Source organism: Nothoprocta perdicaria, unplaced genomic scaffold, assembly GCF_003342845.1.
Source record: "Nothoprocta perdicaria isolate Ctin4 unplaced genomic scaffold, notPer1 scaffold_195, whole genome shotgun sequence".
NCBI classification, from domain to species: domain Eukaryota; kingdom Metazoa; phylum Chordata; class Aves; order Tinamiformes; family Tinamidae; genus Nothoprocta; species Nothoprocta perdicaria.
The window spans coordinates 591,997-606,231 of NW_020455149.1; the positions used below are offsets into that span (position 1 = coordinate 591,997).

The 14,235-nt window shown below is 43.6% G+C and overlaps 1 protein-coding gene across 1 annotated transcript in view; it reads left to right on the plus strand.

Moving 5' to 3' along the window:
- Positions 1-14,235, plus strand: part of TMEM178B (transmembrane protein 178B) — a 209,860-nt gene that overhangs the window by 62,126 nt on the left and 133,499 nt on the right. The window contains exon 3 of the mRNA XM_026037285.1: positions 944-1,057. Coding sequence (XP_025893070.1) covers positions 944-1,057 — 114 coding nt within the window. The remainder of the gene's footprint in view (positions 1-943; positions 1,058-14,235) is intronic.

A 14,235-nucleotide genomic window follows, 5' to 3' on the forward strand; every position in this document is an offset into this window, starting at 1 on the left:
TCTAGGAAACCTTACTGCCTTTCCAGCAATGAAAGACAGGTTGAGCTCATAGGTTTCTGGCCAGGTGCAAAACTTTGCCAGAATGGGATCTGTGGAAACCTCTGGCTATGCCAGACCAATTTCCTTAAGGACGTTAACTATAGAAATGCCAGCGGATCAGGATTTGGTGGTAGAATTATTGTAGAGGAAGGAAAGTGGCTATGAAAAGAAACTGTAATGAATTGAGCAGAAAACAGAGCATCAGCACATGATGCTTTTTCTCATGGACTATAGATGAAATCTTGCCTAAGAGGGACAAAGGTTGCCAATTCCAGGCATTTGTGTTACAGGCAGAGGTTCTTTGTTCAGGGGTGCCAAAACAGCCTGCTGTGAAAGTGTCTGGGTGCCTTAGAGAGGTGTCGTAACCTGTCATGGCTGCTTCTGTTAGTCCTGCTTCTCTGTGGCATGAAAGGGGGTCTGGAAAATCATCCTTTATAAATATAAATGATGTCTGCTGTGCTGTGCTTTTATTACTGAGGGAAAGATCAAACACGTGCTTCGTGTATCTCCTGGAGTGTGGGCACTGGGATGCATTGCTGCAGGGTAAAATAGCGTATGAATTTACAGTTTCTGCTTGGTATATGGTAGTAACCATGCTGGTAGCTCACAGCCCAGGGAAAAAAATGAAAGAAAGGGTGACTTATCTCATGTATATCTTGTGATAACAGACACTCGGGCAGACACTGAGAAGCCCTTAATGTGTCAGAAGTTTGTACGAGTTTACTGTTCCTGTAGCTTGTGTCTGTGGTGCAGACGGCATTGGCTGTCACAGTGGGTTGACAGTGGGGAGTGTTTTGCTCTCAGCCTTTGCTTTTGGTTGTTACGTCCATCTGCTCTACAGTTGGGAAAACATGCTGCCTCCCTTTAACAGCACTTTCTCTCCTCTGCTTTTTGCCCTTCCCAGGAGCAATTGAGCGGTGCACGTACATCAAGTACCACTACTCCTCAGCGACCATTCCCAAGAACCTCACCTACAACATCACCAAGACAATCCGCCAGGATGAGTGGCATGCCTTGCGTAAGTGTTGCTGGCTTTCTTCTCCTTCCTCCTCATGTGTGGACTAAGAGATGAGAACAGGCGCTTTGGTAGGAGGCCCATTCAGAGCCCTTTTCGTGTACCATCAGTCTTTGTAGCAGGTGGACCGATTTGTTCTTTGGACCTCTGTTTTGGTGCTTTTGCACTGTTCACTAGAAAGCCTTTCAAGGCATGAGAAAGAGGTGGCAGGGAAGAAGCATTCATATGCAGAGGTCAATATTGAGTGAAATACAAAAATGAATAACAAAATCAGTGCCCTATTCTTTAATTCAGCAGAATTCTCTGTATTTGCATGTATTCTTGAGTGCTTCATGCTGCTGCTGAGATTTCTGCTTCCAGCAGAATTCATTGGTGGCTTTTACTGTAGAATGTGTTGTCCTGCTCCCTGTAGCTCCTGAGAGTGACATGAATTTCCTTCAAAGATCTAGCAAGAGATATTGCTCTATTGCTAGCTAGAGATATGTGCTCTAAGGCACAAGGAAGTAGTTTAGCCCGTAGTGATAACTCTAGCTGGTGGTCACCAACTAGTAACACTTGGTGAAGAAACAAGATCTGACAGGGATTTGAACTGCCTTGATGTATGGCTGGCCTTCGAGCTTTTCTTCCTTCCTGTGGTCTTGGAGCTAGAGAAAGGTTTTCACTAGTGGAGTGGAAGAGAGAGGATTTTGCAAGGAACGATGTCACTGCAAGTTCTGTTTATTAGTACACAGTCATGGGGGCTGTCAGATGTCCTGAAGTCTCTGTCTCCGTGTATGCAATTAACAGCTCTTTGAAGTTGACAGGACTTGAGAGATGCTGATTCTGACGCAAAATCTTGAAAGGCAGTAGCAAGAAATGACTGCCCAAACTCTTCATGAAAATGTCCTTTTAAGTTCAGGAGAAGAAGATATAATTGTATAGTCGACCTTCTGAATTGCTAAGGTCAGATCTGGTTTGAAACTTGTTCGGTGGTGGTTGCAGGTCTGCCTGGTCAAACCTGGWATATTGAGTTTGCAGAAAGCTCATCTTATTTTAGGGTTCATAGGACAGTAGAAAGTCTTTGGTTTATGCTATTGGCTGTGTTGGCTATGTATTGGCTGTGAGCTTTGGATTTGCCGTCCCCAYTGCTATGAGCAATGACAACTTTCCTGAACCCACGCTCCGCAAATCTCACTAATTAATGTGGGAATTATTGTCTTAAATTCAACTTTATCTCAGCAATTACTCAGATAAAGAGTTACTCTTCAGATAAAGAGCCAGGCATATTGGCAATTATATTTAGTCCTTTGGTGTGCACATTCCTCCCCATAGCACCAAGTTTGATGGAGCCTTTGGCAGTGCATTTGGGTGTCTCCAAAGCGGCAGTCTAGACACTAAGCTCACATTTACATATCTGATTTGGACGGAGGTGCTTTCAGGGTGAGGTTGTTTATTTGCTCCCTGGGGAAGGTACGCTGGACGTGTAGGTGTGCCTGCAGATTTCTGACCCAGATTTTCTCTCTATCTCATGAGTCAGAGAAGTGCAGGTAGATGTAGAGAACTGACGCATCAATCTGGCTATCCCTACAACAACGGAGAAGGGGACAGCAAATACTTTGCTGAAGCTTTTTTTTTGTTGTTATTGTTTTCTGTCTGGAGTAGGTGGATGTTACAAGTGTTYGATAAAGATAGAGTTGGCCACTGGATAGTCTGGGGGCTGCTGCATTTGAGAACAAACTGAACCTGTATGGCTGTTTCTGGTGTGGAGCTAAAGGTGGTTGTGGCTTGCTGTTTTCCTGCAAAAACTCTCAGTTCTGAAAGACAAGGGTAATAACAATATTTTCAAATAACATTTTGGTTTTGAAGGAGGATGTTCTCACTTTAGAAAGCCTTCGGACTGGAGCACCTGCAGAGTACCACTGCGAGTTACYACTCTAAGGTCCCTCAGAAAGTAATTTTAGTCCCTGTCCTATGGATGTATTTCTGTACCACCAGTGTAGTTTCACCTAATGCTAGTGCTGAGGCAGAATAGTGTTTCCAAGTCAACAAGGCCATTATTTTCCTCTAAACAATTTCCTGTCCAGAATTTCCTTTTYAGTGAGTGTTTCGCCAGATGACAAAGGTGCTGGGCCCAGACCTCCTGTCTTGCCCTGGGTAACCTCCTAGATCTGTAGTGTGCAAAGGAGAAACCCTGTCAAGGTGGCTTTGTGTCATATTTCATAAGGGCAGGCAAGGTCCAGCTGGAGTATCTGGTCACACTACTGAAAAATGCCTCTTCCARGCTCCAGGCTGGCCATGCTCTGAAACACTTGTGCTTCAGCTGAAGTCACTGATGCCCATTGACATCTCTTTGTTTTCGTGGTGGTTATTTTACTTCTTTGGTGCAGGAGAGCAAGCTGTTTGGGATRGGGAAGGTATGTTGCTGCCTGATAGGCAGGGCTGATGCTCCAGCACCTTCTTCTGACCTAGAGAAGTGAGTAAGGGGCAATTAATTGGAGGCTGAGGGACCCCCTGGCACCAGTGAGCTCAGGAAGGAGACTCCTCTAGCTGTGCTGTGAGCTGTGCTGGAAGAACTCAGGGGAGCGTCTGGACCCAGAGAAATGTCTTGATCATTTTTGATTTTTGTCTCTTCCATTCTGTTTGACATTTTCAAGATGGACCCTTTGCTCCCAATTGATTGCTTATGGCAGCGAGAGGCAGAGAAATAGGACTTCACTTGCCTGCAATTGCTTCCTCTCAACTATCCCTGGTTAAACAGGGATGGAGAGAAGGATAATTGTAGTGGTGCCTGCTCTGTCCTGTCAGGAGATAAATGTTCATCTGATTAGACAAAACGAGCGTCTACATGAACTGGGCAGGGGGAAAGGAAAGGAGAGGGAAGGAACGCTATGTCCAACAACAACAACTAGCATGAGTATCTGTCACTTCATGGAAGAGACCAGTATAGTGATAGGAGTGAGTTCCTCTGAGTCTATTTAACCTGTCATGCTTTAGGCCCAGCTTTGTGTGTGGCAACCATGTCCAGAGTTTTGGCTTCTGAAAAAATGTTAAAARCATTAGTGATATTGCCAGGAACAGAGGTACAGAGTTTTCGTTTAATAAATCCTGAAAAGCTTTTTTCACATGTGCAGCACCATGTGTTTAATGCTCTTCCCATAGTTTCACTGGCAGGGTGCTACAGACTTTTGCTCACAAAATATGAAGAAAAGCAGGGGGTTGAGGTGTGGCATATGGGACAGGTATTGGGAGGAGCAAGAGACATTTTCAGATGCCAGAGTAAGCATCTCAGTGAAATGCTTCTGCCTTAAGAAAAAAAAAAAAAATCCGCAGAAAGGAAATTATGAGAATTTTTTTCTCTTAACTCCACCTTCAGGAAACTGTTGTCTGGTTTATTGTAGTAACGTATGTTGGAGGCTGTGCTTGCTTTGAAAAATTGTGGGCAAGGGGACTCTGTTCAGTCAAGCCTCTTTCAGTTGCCAGCAGTGCTGTTCCTTGGGCTGCTTTGAGGAGCTGAACACTGAAAGCCTCCAGAGTACCTAGGCTGCTGGTTTGCTCCTTGCAACAAAACCTGACACCTGTTGGGTTTATGCTGTTTTAAAAAGTTAGAAACRCTGGAAGGCTGCTCTTCTACCGACAGGCTGTTAGACACCCTAGGCTCTGCCTGCTGGGGCTTTTGAGACGCTTCATTGTCTTGCTGGGAGGGGAACTAGGGGTAGAAGCCTATTTTGGGAAGTCAGAAGTGCAGAACAGGGGAGGTCTGCTATACTATGAAAAGATGAAAAGAGGAGGAACTGTGGTACTATTTCTTAAAGCAATTTTAGCTTTTGTTTGTTTGTTTCTCCCTTCTGTTTACATGATATGCAATATGCATCCTCATACATTTTTACTGTTGACATCATTGTATTTGCTGTTGGATTTCTGTGCATCCATTCCTTGAAAATGATTTGTGACAAGAACACTTCTGCAGGTGCTACAGGACTCTGCTTAGGCAGGACTCAGCCTGATGCAGGCCAAGAGCTGCCCTGAGCCTCCAGCCAGGCTGAGCATCTTGCTCCCTCGACGGTCTTCCTCAGTGTGGCTTTAATGAGTGAAAGGGAAAAGGTTCTCCRGGGTCTTCTGCGGTCGAGAGAGGTGAAAAAAGTATTGCAGCATTAAAGCACCAGAAACAAGAAAGATGCTGACATATGTTGGGAAGAGGGAGGCTATTTTCTTGCTTGTGGAGAGCAAATCAAACCACTGCCTCCTCCTTTTATCCACCAGCACTGGTAGCTGAAACAGGACCGATGCTGCATGATGCCCAGAGCCTCTGCATGCCAGGGCTCTCTGACTTGTGATATTTTACATGGAAGTCTCCAGATCAGAAGAAAGATGAAAAATCCATCCTATCCAAAAGCTTTTATTTTGCTGACTCACAAAGCCCATCACACAACCTAGATATCTGCCTTGAGCCTGCTATTTTCCTTTCCTCTGTATATAATGCAAACCTGAATTTATGCTTTGGATTAAACTTGAGCATAAAAGAGAAGGAATCTTCCATTTGCATCCATTCTCTTAAAGCTCACCCTTGCCATCCAGGCCTCTGTCCTCCATGGTGATGGGTGAGGAGCTGCTTTGTGCCTGGGAACACGGAGCATGTGTTGCATCTGGGCACAAAGCGACTGGAATTGCTATGGAAACTGATCTCCTCTTGCTGCACAGCGTAGACGGAAATTATGTCAGCAGCCTGCTTTAAAGAGAACTGATTTGCAAATAAGGAGCTGAGGCTTCCTTATAGGTGTGTAGAATTTTCTAGGTTTGGGAAACACTTCTTGTCTGGCACTGTATTATCTTCCCTTTTTTTGTCTGTCTCCTGACCCCCTGCTTGTCCTGGGGGATCGCAGGTTGTTGGCACTGAATTTAGAGCATTGACAYGAGGAGCTGTTTTCACAAGAGCAGAGGAACCAAGGTGCTTTTGTGTGTTGATTGGAATGATAACATTGTCTCGCGTGTTGGAAACCCCAGTAATCCTGGATTTGTGGTGTTCTGTAAGCCATTTGCATGAAAAATGAATTGCAAAGTCAAGTAACAGCCAAGCCTACTCTGAGAGGAAATAGAGGATTTCTACAAGAATGTAGAGAGYGGTAATGTTTTAATTTATGTAGCCTCTTTTATGCTGAAATCTTGATGGATTTTATCAGCCTTAATGGTCTAAACCTTGCCATGCTCTAGGAGATTGAGGCATTTATTATTACTAGGCTGCTTATTCATGTAGGCCTACAAAGYACTCAACTACCTGCTTATAACCACTAAAGCTACTGGGGGAATTGCTAGAATCTTTTTGTAGTTCGACTGTGGTGCTGATAGAAATGTCAGCACCTACTGCTTCGGAAGAGACGGAGTAATGTCTTCCTTCCCAGTTTTACAGGCCTCCCAAGTCATCTCAGTCCATGGAACAAGATGCTGAGATTCTCACAGAAGCTCAGACCATAGATTGACTATGCATTAGTAACACCAGTAGGCTMCTGGGCTTGACCCTGTCTGCTTTTATAAGTAACAATAAATATTTCATTGTTATATCTGTAGTAAGTGCTGACCCAAGAGAATATTTGCCTTTTTTTTTTTTCTTTTCTAGGTACTACCGAAAGCAGTGTTTGAAATAATCAACATCCCACTTTGCTTGCTCCTTCCATCCACTGTCTCTTCCAGTATTCCCATGGGTCTCCTCCCATTCTTGTCTTCCTCTAGACGAGAAGCTGTTTCATTTTTAATTGGTTCCTTGACCCCCAGATGGAGGCACACCCTGACGTGTGGCACTGTCCTGCTGCTCAGTGCCATTTGGCTGACAATATGATGTCATCCCTTAATGCACTGGTTATTAAGGCAGGCAGAGCAACCATCCTGGGGGTTAGTCAGGTGGCAGATGCTCACATGCCTGGAGGTCTGGTGTTGTTAGAGCTCTGTAATATTCATCGTTCCCATAGCTAATGACCAGGTGGCAGTGATAGATCTTCTCATTTCCCTCTCTCTCTGCATGTCTGCTGTAGGATTTTCTTCATATCCTGATTATTTCAAGCTAAGACTTAAAGACAATTTCTGGCATCAAAATCTAAGACATATTTTTGAAATCAGTAAGGAATTTTATTGCCTTCTGCTAAGCTTCCTCTTAAGACCTTCTAACACRGCAGTGACCTTAGCACCTGCGCCAGTGAGCAGCTTTCCCACTTGCATGCTGCATTTTCTTACAGGAATGAGTGAGAGGAGATCAGTAGCCCTCTAGTCCTAAATTGTGTCAGGGATATTTGAGCAGGAAATATGGACAGGATTTGGTAAGGGAGGAGACAAGAATAGGGAAGATGATGAAAACAGATCTGGTCTGGCGAGCTGGTGAGCTGGACATGCACTGTGATAAGACATCTGAGGTGTAAGGATTGGGGATGGAAGACAGGAACAGGTTAAATGGGAAGGAGCATGCATGGCCAAGCTCTCTGCTGTGGTGTGCTGGTTAGCATGGAAGAAACTCCCTATAAAGCCCTGCTTGAAGCATACAAGTCTGAAGTCTTGCTGTACATCCATTGCCAATGTATACCTGGAACTGGAGGTCTTATCCTGCACCTTCAGCTAGCAGGACTGGTCCAAATGGATGATACTATCCTTGTTACTGCTGTTGGTTCCTCCACTAGTTTACATGATGGGGCTCAAAGCTGAGACAGAAGACTCTTACTATGCTGATGAAGCACTTTTTCTTTTTTAAGGCTGTTTGTCTGGTTGCTGGCCTTGTTACACAATATGCAAATCCTGATCCAGACAGAATATTAAATTTCTCCTGGGTTTTCTATGATATTTATCATTATTATGTTGAAATGATGCACATATATTAAATCACAATATCCTTCTGAGGTGGGGCATAACTTCCCTTTTAGGCCTGAGAATTGATGCCAAATGAGATTTTGGGGATGTCCRATTTGGGTGTCCAACTAAGATTTGACTTTTACAGTATTTAGCATTAAATAATGCTTTTATTTATTGCATTTTCATGTTGACTTTCCCAGTTGCTTTCCCAGTTGCTATATAAGTGCTCCATTGTCTGCAAATCATATTTCATATGGTCACCTAACTCAAGCTGGGCTGAGAAAATGCTGGGACTGTCTCTGGTGCGATTTCTTAGAATTGGCCAATCATCACCAAGGACTTCTGTGTTAAGTGCAGAGGAAAGTGCTTGTGTGAGAGGCAGCAGGACTGCCTGCCAACCCGAGCTGCTACAGCTTTCAGCTGGGTGGCTGCACGGCCTCTCATTTTTCACACCAGCACTCTCTAAGGGACCCATATTCTCACATTTCCTAATCTTGGCATACATGACACGACAGCCCTCACAAAAACAGAAGCAAACAAAAAATATTAAAACACTTATATTTGAATATGAGATTGGCTTCACTTTGTCCATTTTTTCCCTCCTCTCACTGTTTATGTAGAAAAAAAAGGCATGTTTTTATAATCATTGTTGAAAGAGGCTTAGGGCATGTAGGGATCTGTCTGAGTGCAGGAAAGTTGAGAACAAACCCTTGTCAACATCCCAGCCTTACCTGAGATTTTTTTTTTATAAGAGTATTAGACTTCCCTGTTGAGATGTGGAGATGTTGACAAGTAAAACTTACCATAGCTAATCACTTCCAGTCATTCAACCAGTCAAAATATAGCTTTATTAATATGCACACAGTGCTTTCTTCCTTCTCCCTCTCTTGAGATCAAGAGGCAAGGGGAGAGATGGGTGTTTTTCTATGTCTCTTGGCTAATCAAGAATGATGCCTTGTGCATTCTTAGGGTGAGAACACAGGAAAAAACAAACAGGATGATCTAATGGGTCTTTTACACTCTGACTTTTATAATTTTTGATTTATATACCAATTTAATGCCTGGTTTATGATGATTTATATCCCCTGTTTGTTTATATCCCACTCTGATGCCCCACCCCGTACAGTTAGCAAGATGAAAGCCATCCACTTAAATATTTCAAGGTGATTACATGCCACATACCACACACAGGCCTAGTAATGAGAAGTACTTCCTTGCTTCAGCGCAAGAAAGCCTTAAGTGGAACGTTTTGGAAATGAGATTATTGCGATTTGTTCGCAAAGCCATGCACCATCCACAAGGGAACATCACAGCAGCCAGCATGAGCTAGATGCCAACAAACTTTGAATCAAGCAGCCTGGCTTTGACCCTGACAAAAGCTTCAGGCTGAAACATGTAGGTGATTTTTACATGTTGATAGCTACTAGGCAGCTGTTGCCATTTTAATTAATGTTTTGTAGTGATGTTTGTTGTACACTGAATTACAGAATAAACACAAGCCTCACGTGCACTATGGTATCTTCCTACTCAGTTCTTTGAAAAGGCCTAAAATGTGTGAATATTAATATGTGAAAAGTGTGATGCAGCTCTACGTGCTTGGATTCTTCTTAAAATGTAAACTTATCCCTGAGAATTTTCTCCGTGCAACCCACTCTTACCTAGGAACTGCACTGTCAGAGCTGAATGTAGTTCAGGCCCAGGAAGACTGGATGAAACTGTGCAGGAATTGTCTTACAGCCCATCCCAAGCCTCCTTAATTGGCCGGGTGAATCACAGTTTAGCTGTTCAAATTATTCCCTGCCCACCTCCAGGAACTGATTGTGCCGTTGGCAAGGGACTAGGAAATCAGGAGTATAAATCAGATGTAGGTGTCTCCTGTGGGACTTCAGAGTTGAGTCTTTCAAATCTCATCTGGCTGCTCTGGATGTAGGTTATTTTTAATGAAACTTGAGCCTGTGTGTCCCTCTGCATCACTAGCATTATGGCAGCTAATTGGTGTCTCTCCATTATTGGTGTGTGGAATTGATGGATTTTGCCAGAAATACATAATTTTTACCATCTCTTGCTTCCGTCTGCTTTGTCTCTCTCTAGGTTGCCCTTTGTGTCCCTGTTTATCTTCTTAGTTCCCCAAACTTGATTCTCACCTAGGTATTCTGAGGGAAGGAAATCAATGGAAGAATATCACTTACTGACATAAGAGGGACTGCTCTGCTATACATAACTAAGGCTGTAAATAATTCAGGAGGGTCCCCATCTCCTCTTTCCTCCCATAAGGCTGAGTTTATTAAAATTTTATGGGAGGGARAAGGGAGGTGGCTGAATTACTTTTTTTTTCTCTCTTTTTTTTCCTCTCAAGTCCAATCTTTAGCAATGCATTAGCTCAGTATTAGCTCTTCTTCACTCATCGTAAGCGCATACTAAATCTTCCTTGTGGAATCCACTCTGTATTAAGTTACATCTTGCTCAAATATGCAATTATGATGCCGCTCCTTAACTCTCATGCCCAATTGTGTTGCTTTGGGGGAGAAAAAGTATTAACTGCCAATGCAATGTTGAATCTCTCTTGCAATATTGGGAGAAATTCAGTAGTGGAATAAATCCATATACACAAAGATACTAATCAGAAAGGAGTAATAGGCTGGGGACTAAGAGTTTGGATCTGCTTTATATTTGTACCAGAACAATAATTCTACTGAAACAAGAATAGGCATTCTGAGATAAAAATAATGTGAAATCATCATCTGGGTGCAAAATACAATTTGAAATTTTCAGAAAAAAAATAAAGTTGCGCTTTGAGCTTTTAGACATTTTGATATTTAGGCAGTAAACCAGTAAAAATGAACAGATTCCAGATCTGCATGTGTTTCCTGTCTTTCCTGTATGTGCTGCTGCTGATAATTGGCATGGAGCTTGTTCCATCCCAGCATCTTAAAGCACTTTGGCAGTGTGCTTCACTCAGTAGCCTTCTGACAAAAAGAGGGTGCAGGAAGAGGAATACGGCCCAAGTGCAGCCATTTTATATGCAGAAAAAGAGATATAGAGAAATTAATTGACCTGCCAAAKGTCATGTGGAGAATGAGTGGGAGCGCCAGCAGCAAAACTTGGGTCTTTGGACTCCCACTGCTGTAAGTGCTAGACACTGCTGCCTCCTGTAGTGCTGCAGATCACCCAGCATATCTCCTAGAGAGAAGAAGAACAAGAAAGRCAACCTATTGCCTATTGCAAAATCCTATATATATTTTTTTTCTAAAGATACTAAGGAAATAAAAAAGTGCAAGTAAAGGGTTGCTGGCCAAAGCCCATAATCAATTAACTGCATTTGTGGTGATTTTTCTCTTAGAAATAATGGTCCCCAAACTTCAAAGGCTCATAGAGAATTAAGGTGTACAAAGTGGGAGTTCCTCCACAACTTCTGAAAACAAGATCTTATAAGATGTCTGCGGGTGGGCCTCTAGAATCAATAACTTCCAAGATTATCTTCCTTAGGCTGTGCATAGGTGCTGATGGATTTTCTGCCATATATGAATTAGACTGTAAASCAGTGTCCTCACTGATTGTCATGACAACTGATTCTCAGAGCAAGAATAACATACTTCGTTACCTGCAAGTAATCTGCACTGTCATTTTATTTGAAAAGTAATCAAATGAGTCCATTTTGAGAAGTAATACTTATCAGGCCTATTACATAGCCATAAAATTGAGAGAAGAAAATCACACAATGGAAGACTGTAGGCAAATAATTTCAAAATGGCCCTCTTGATACTTCCTAGGGAGCACAAAGGCAGCAGACAATCTGTCCTCCGTGGCAAATCCACCCTGGCCATCAGAGCTGCTGTAGCCAGCTCTGCATGCACCCCAGACCACCAGGGATGAGGAACTGATTAGGTGGTGGTCCTAGACCTGCTCCTTCACTGCTGGCTGTGAACTGTCTACTGCTGGTCTATGTTAGCGTTGCCCTTGGTTTACTCCAATGTAAGCCTGGGTTGAACTGGCCTTTGGCCCTTATCAGGGATATCTGCATCCCTCACTGAACTCAACATACCTGCACACTGACTATTTGTGATATATGTCATTGTCATTTAGGTCTCTACATGAAAACAGAGTTTTTATTCCATCAACAGCCCTAAATTGCTATGCTTAACCCTCCATTGCTCTCTATACTGACCTCCCCGTTTGAATGATGGGGGACATCCCCCCGTTTGATGATGTTTGACATCACTTCTAGGAAGGACCAGATGTATTTTCATGAGGAAGGAGATGAGGATTTTTTTTAGGAAGGAAATATTTTTGTCTGAGTTCTCTACAACATGGAACAGGTGCTGAGAGATGYGAAAGCTACTTTCTGTGTGGTAAGGTTTCAGCATAGTCCTCCCAATGTTTTCTAGGAGGCAGCAGTGGCTCTGTAGAGAGCTGCATTGACATCTCTGTTAGGCGAAGCTCTTCCATAGAGCAAGGATATTGCAGGCACTCTGAAAATGTGTGGGACATCTGTGCAGATGGGTTAGATGATTACCTCATCTCTCTCTCTACTGCTTCTGGTTCATAGGATTCTGTGATTAATAGTTCTGGCCTTGGCTTCTCCATCTCACTGTAGTCAGCTTACTGGATTTATGAGGAATTTCTTGTAATCTTTTTKCTCACAGAGCAGGAGGGCTGGTCCGTTGCTGTATCAAAACAATGACAAAATGATGTTCGTTAGTCTCTGTATAGCAGAAGTTTGGAAGATAGCATATTAAGAAAAATCACATGTGGTGTAGGAGAAATATTCAGAGGAGGATGTAGTGGATGCCCTGCTAAGATCCAAGACCCACAAGAAGGGCTGGAAGGCCACAAATCTCGTGGTGCAGCCCTCAGAAAGGAAATGCATCAACTGAAGAACATCCACTGGGTTTGGGGCAATGGGAGCTAATCTGCAGGTGGCAATTGCCTGCAAGAATTGCAGGCTTGAGTGCAAAGTTGGCAGAAGGTGCCTCAGTCAAAGAGGACGTAAGTGGGCTGTTTTGGCCCAAGTTATGTGTAGAGGGCTCTGGCAGCGCAGTCTTGCCTTGGTGGGGTGGGAGGGAACAGGTTTGGGGCAGAGCGCCAGCTGTGTTGTGACAGCTGCCTTCTTCATTTTCTGATGTTGATAGGGAAAGATGTCTGGTGGGTGGTTGTCTGGTGACGTGGCTGGCAGCTGGAGGAATATCACTGCTCTTGAAGTCTGCTGGAGGAATATCACTGCTCTCAAAGTCTTTCAGTGCTGTATTGTAAGCAAGAGCAGGAAAAACAGCATGCGTATCTGGGAAGAATCAAAGAGAACAGAGAATCATTGAAAAAGCTGCTGGCGAAAATAAAAATGTGATGCCTAGGGTATTTCTGTTTGTTTGTTTGTTTGTTTGTTTTTGGTGTGGAGAGACCACCTTCTCCTCTGTTTATTGTGTATCAGTAAAGATGCTTTGGATTCCTTTGGATCTTGAACAAACTCCTGATGCTGCTGGCACCACTGAGACAATAATGAGGAGCTATTGCCTCTGTCACTTTCTTCTTGCAGTGAAGTTGGWTAGCAAATGAGGCTGGCATGAGTTTGCAAGTACTCACTCATTACTTTTTTTTAATTTACTTTTCAGTCTGTGAGTGTCAAGCTCTTGGCACAACTCCGGTAAGCGACGGAAAAGGTTGGGCAAACAAGGCGAGCCTTTCCACGAATCAATGAAGATCAATCTCTTCATTTTGACAAACTGCAAAACAGAAACAGCAATTAAAAGTATGTTTGACACCAATGGTTAGTGGACAGTTCCCAAAACCAGGGCCAAAAAAGGGGACTTCTTGGAAGAGAAGTGTTTGTACCATTCTCCTCAGAGGGGCAATGCTAGCACGGGCACTAGGATCCCATTGCTAGTGATTCGCACCTGGAATACTATGTGCAGTTCTGGGCTCCCCAGTATAAGAGGGATGTGGAGCTTCTAGAGAGGGTCCAGCGGAGAGCCACAAAGATGATTAAGAGAATGGAACATCTCTCGTATGAGGAGAGACTGAGTGAACTGGGCCTGTTTTCTCTGGAGAAGAGAAGACTGAGAGGGGATCTGATTAACATGTATAAGTTCATGAAGGGAGAATGCAGGGAAGAAGGGGACAAGCTSTTCTCAYTGGTGGCCAGCGATAGGACAAGGGGAAATGCTGAAAAAAAAAAAAAGCTGAAACACAGGCAGTTCCATCTCCAGGTGAGGAGGAACTTCTTCACTGTGAGGGTGACAGAGCCCTGGCACAGGCTGCCCAGGGAGGCTGTGGAGTCTCCTTCTCTGGAGATCTTCAAAACCCGCCTGGATGCCACCCTGTGCCCCGTGCTCTAGGTGTCCCTGCTTGAGCGGTAAGGTTGGACTAGATAATCTCTAGAG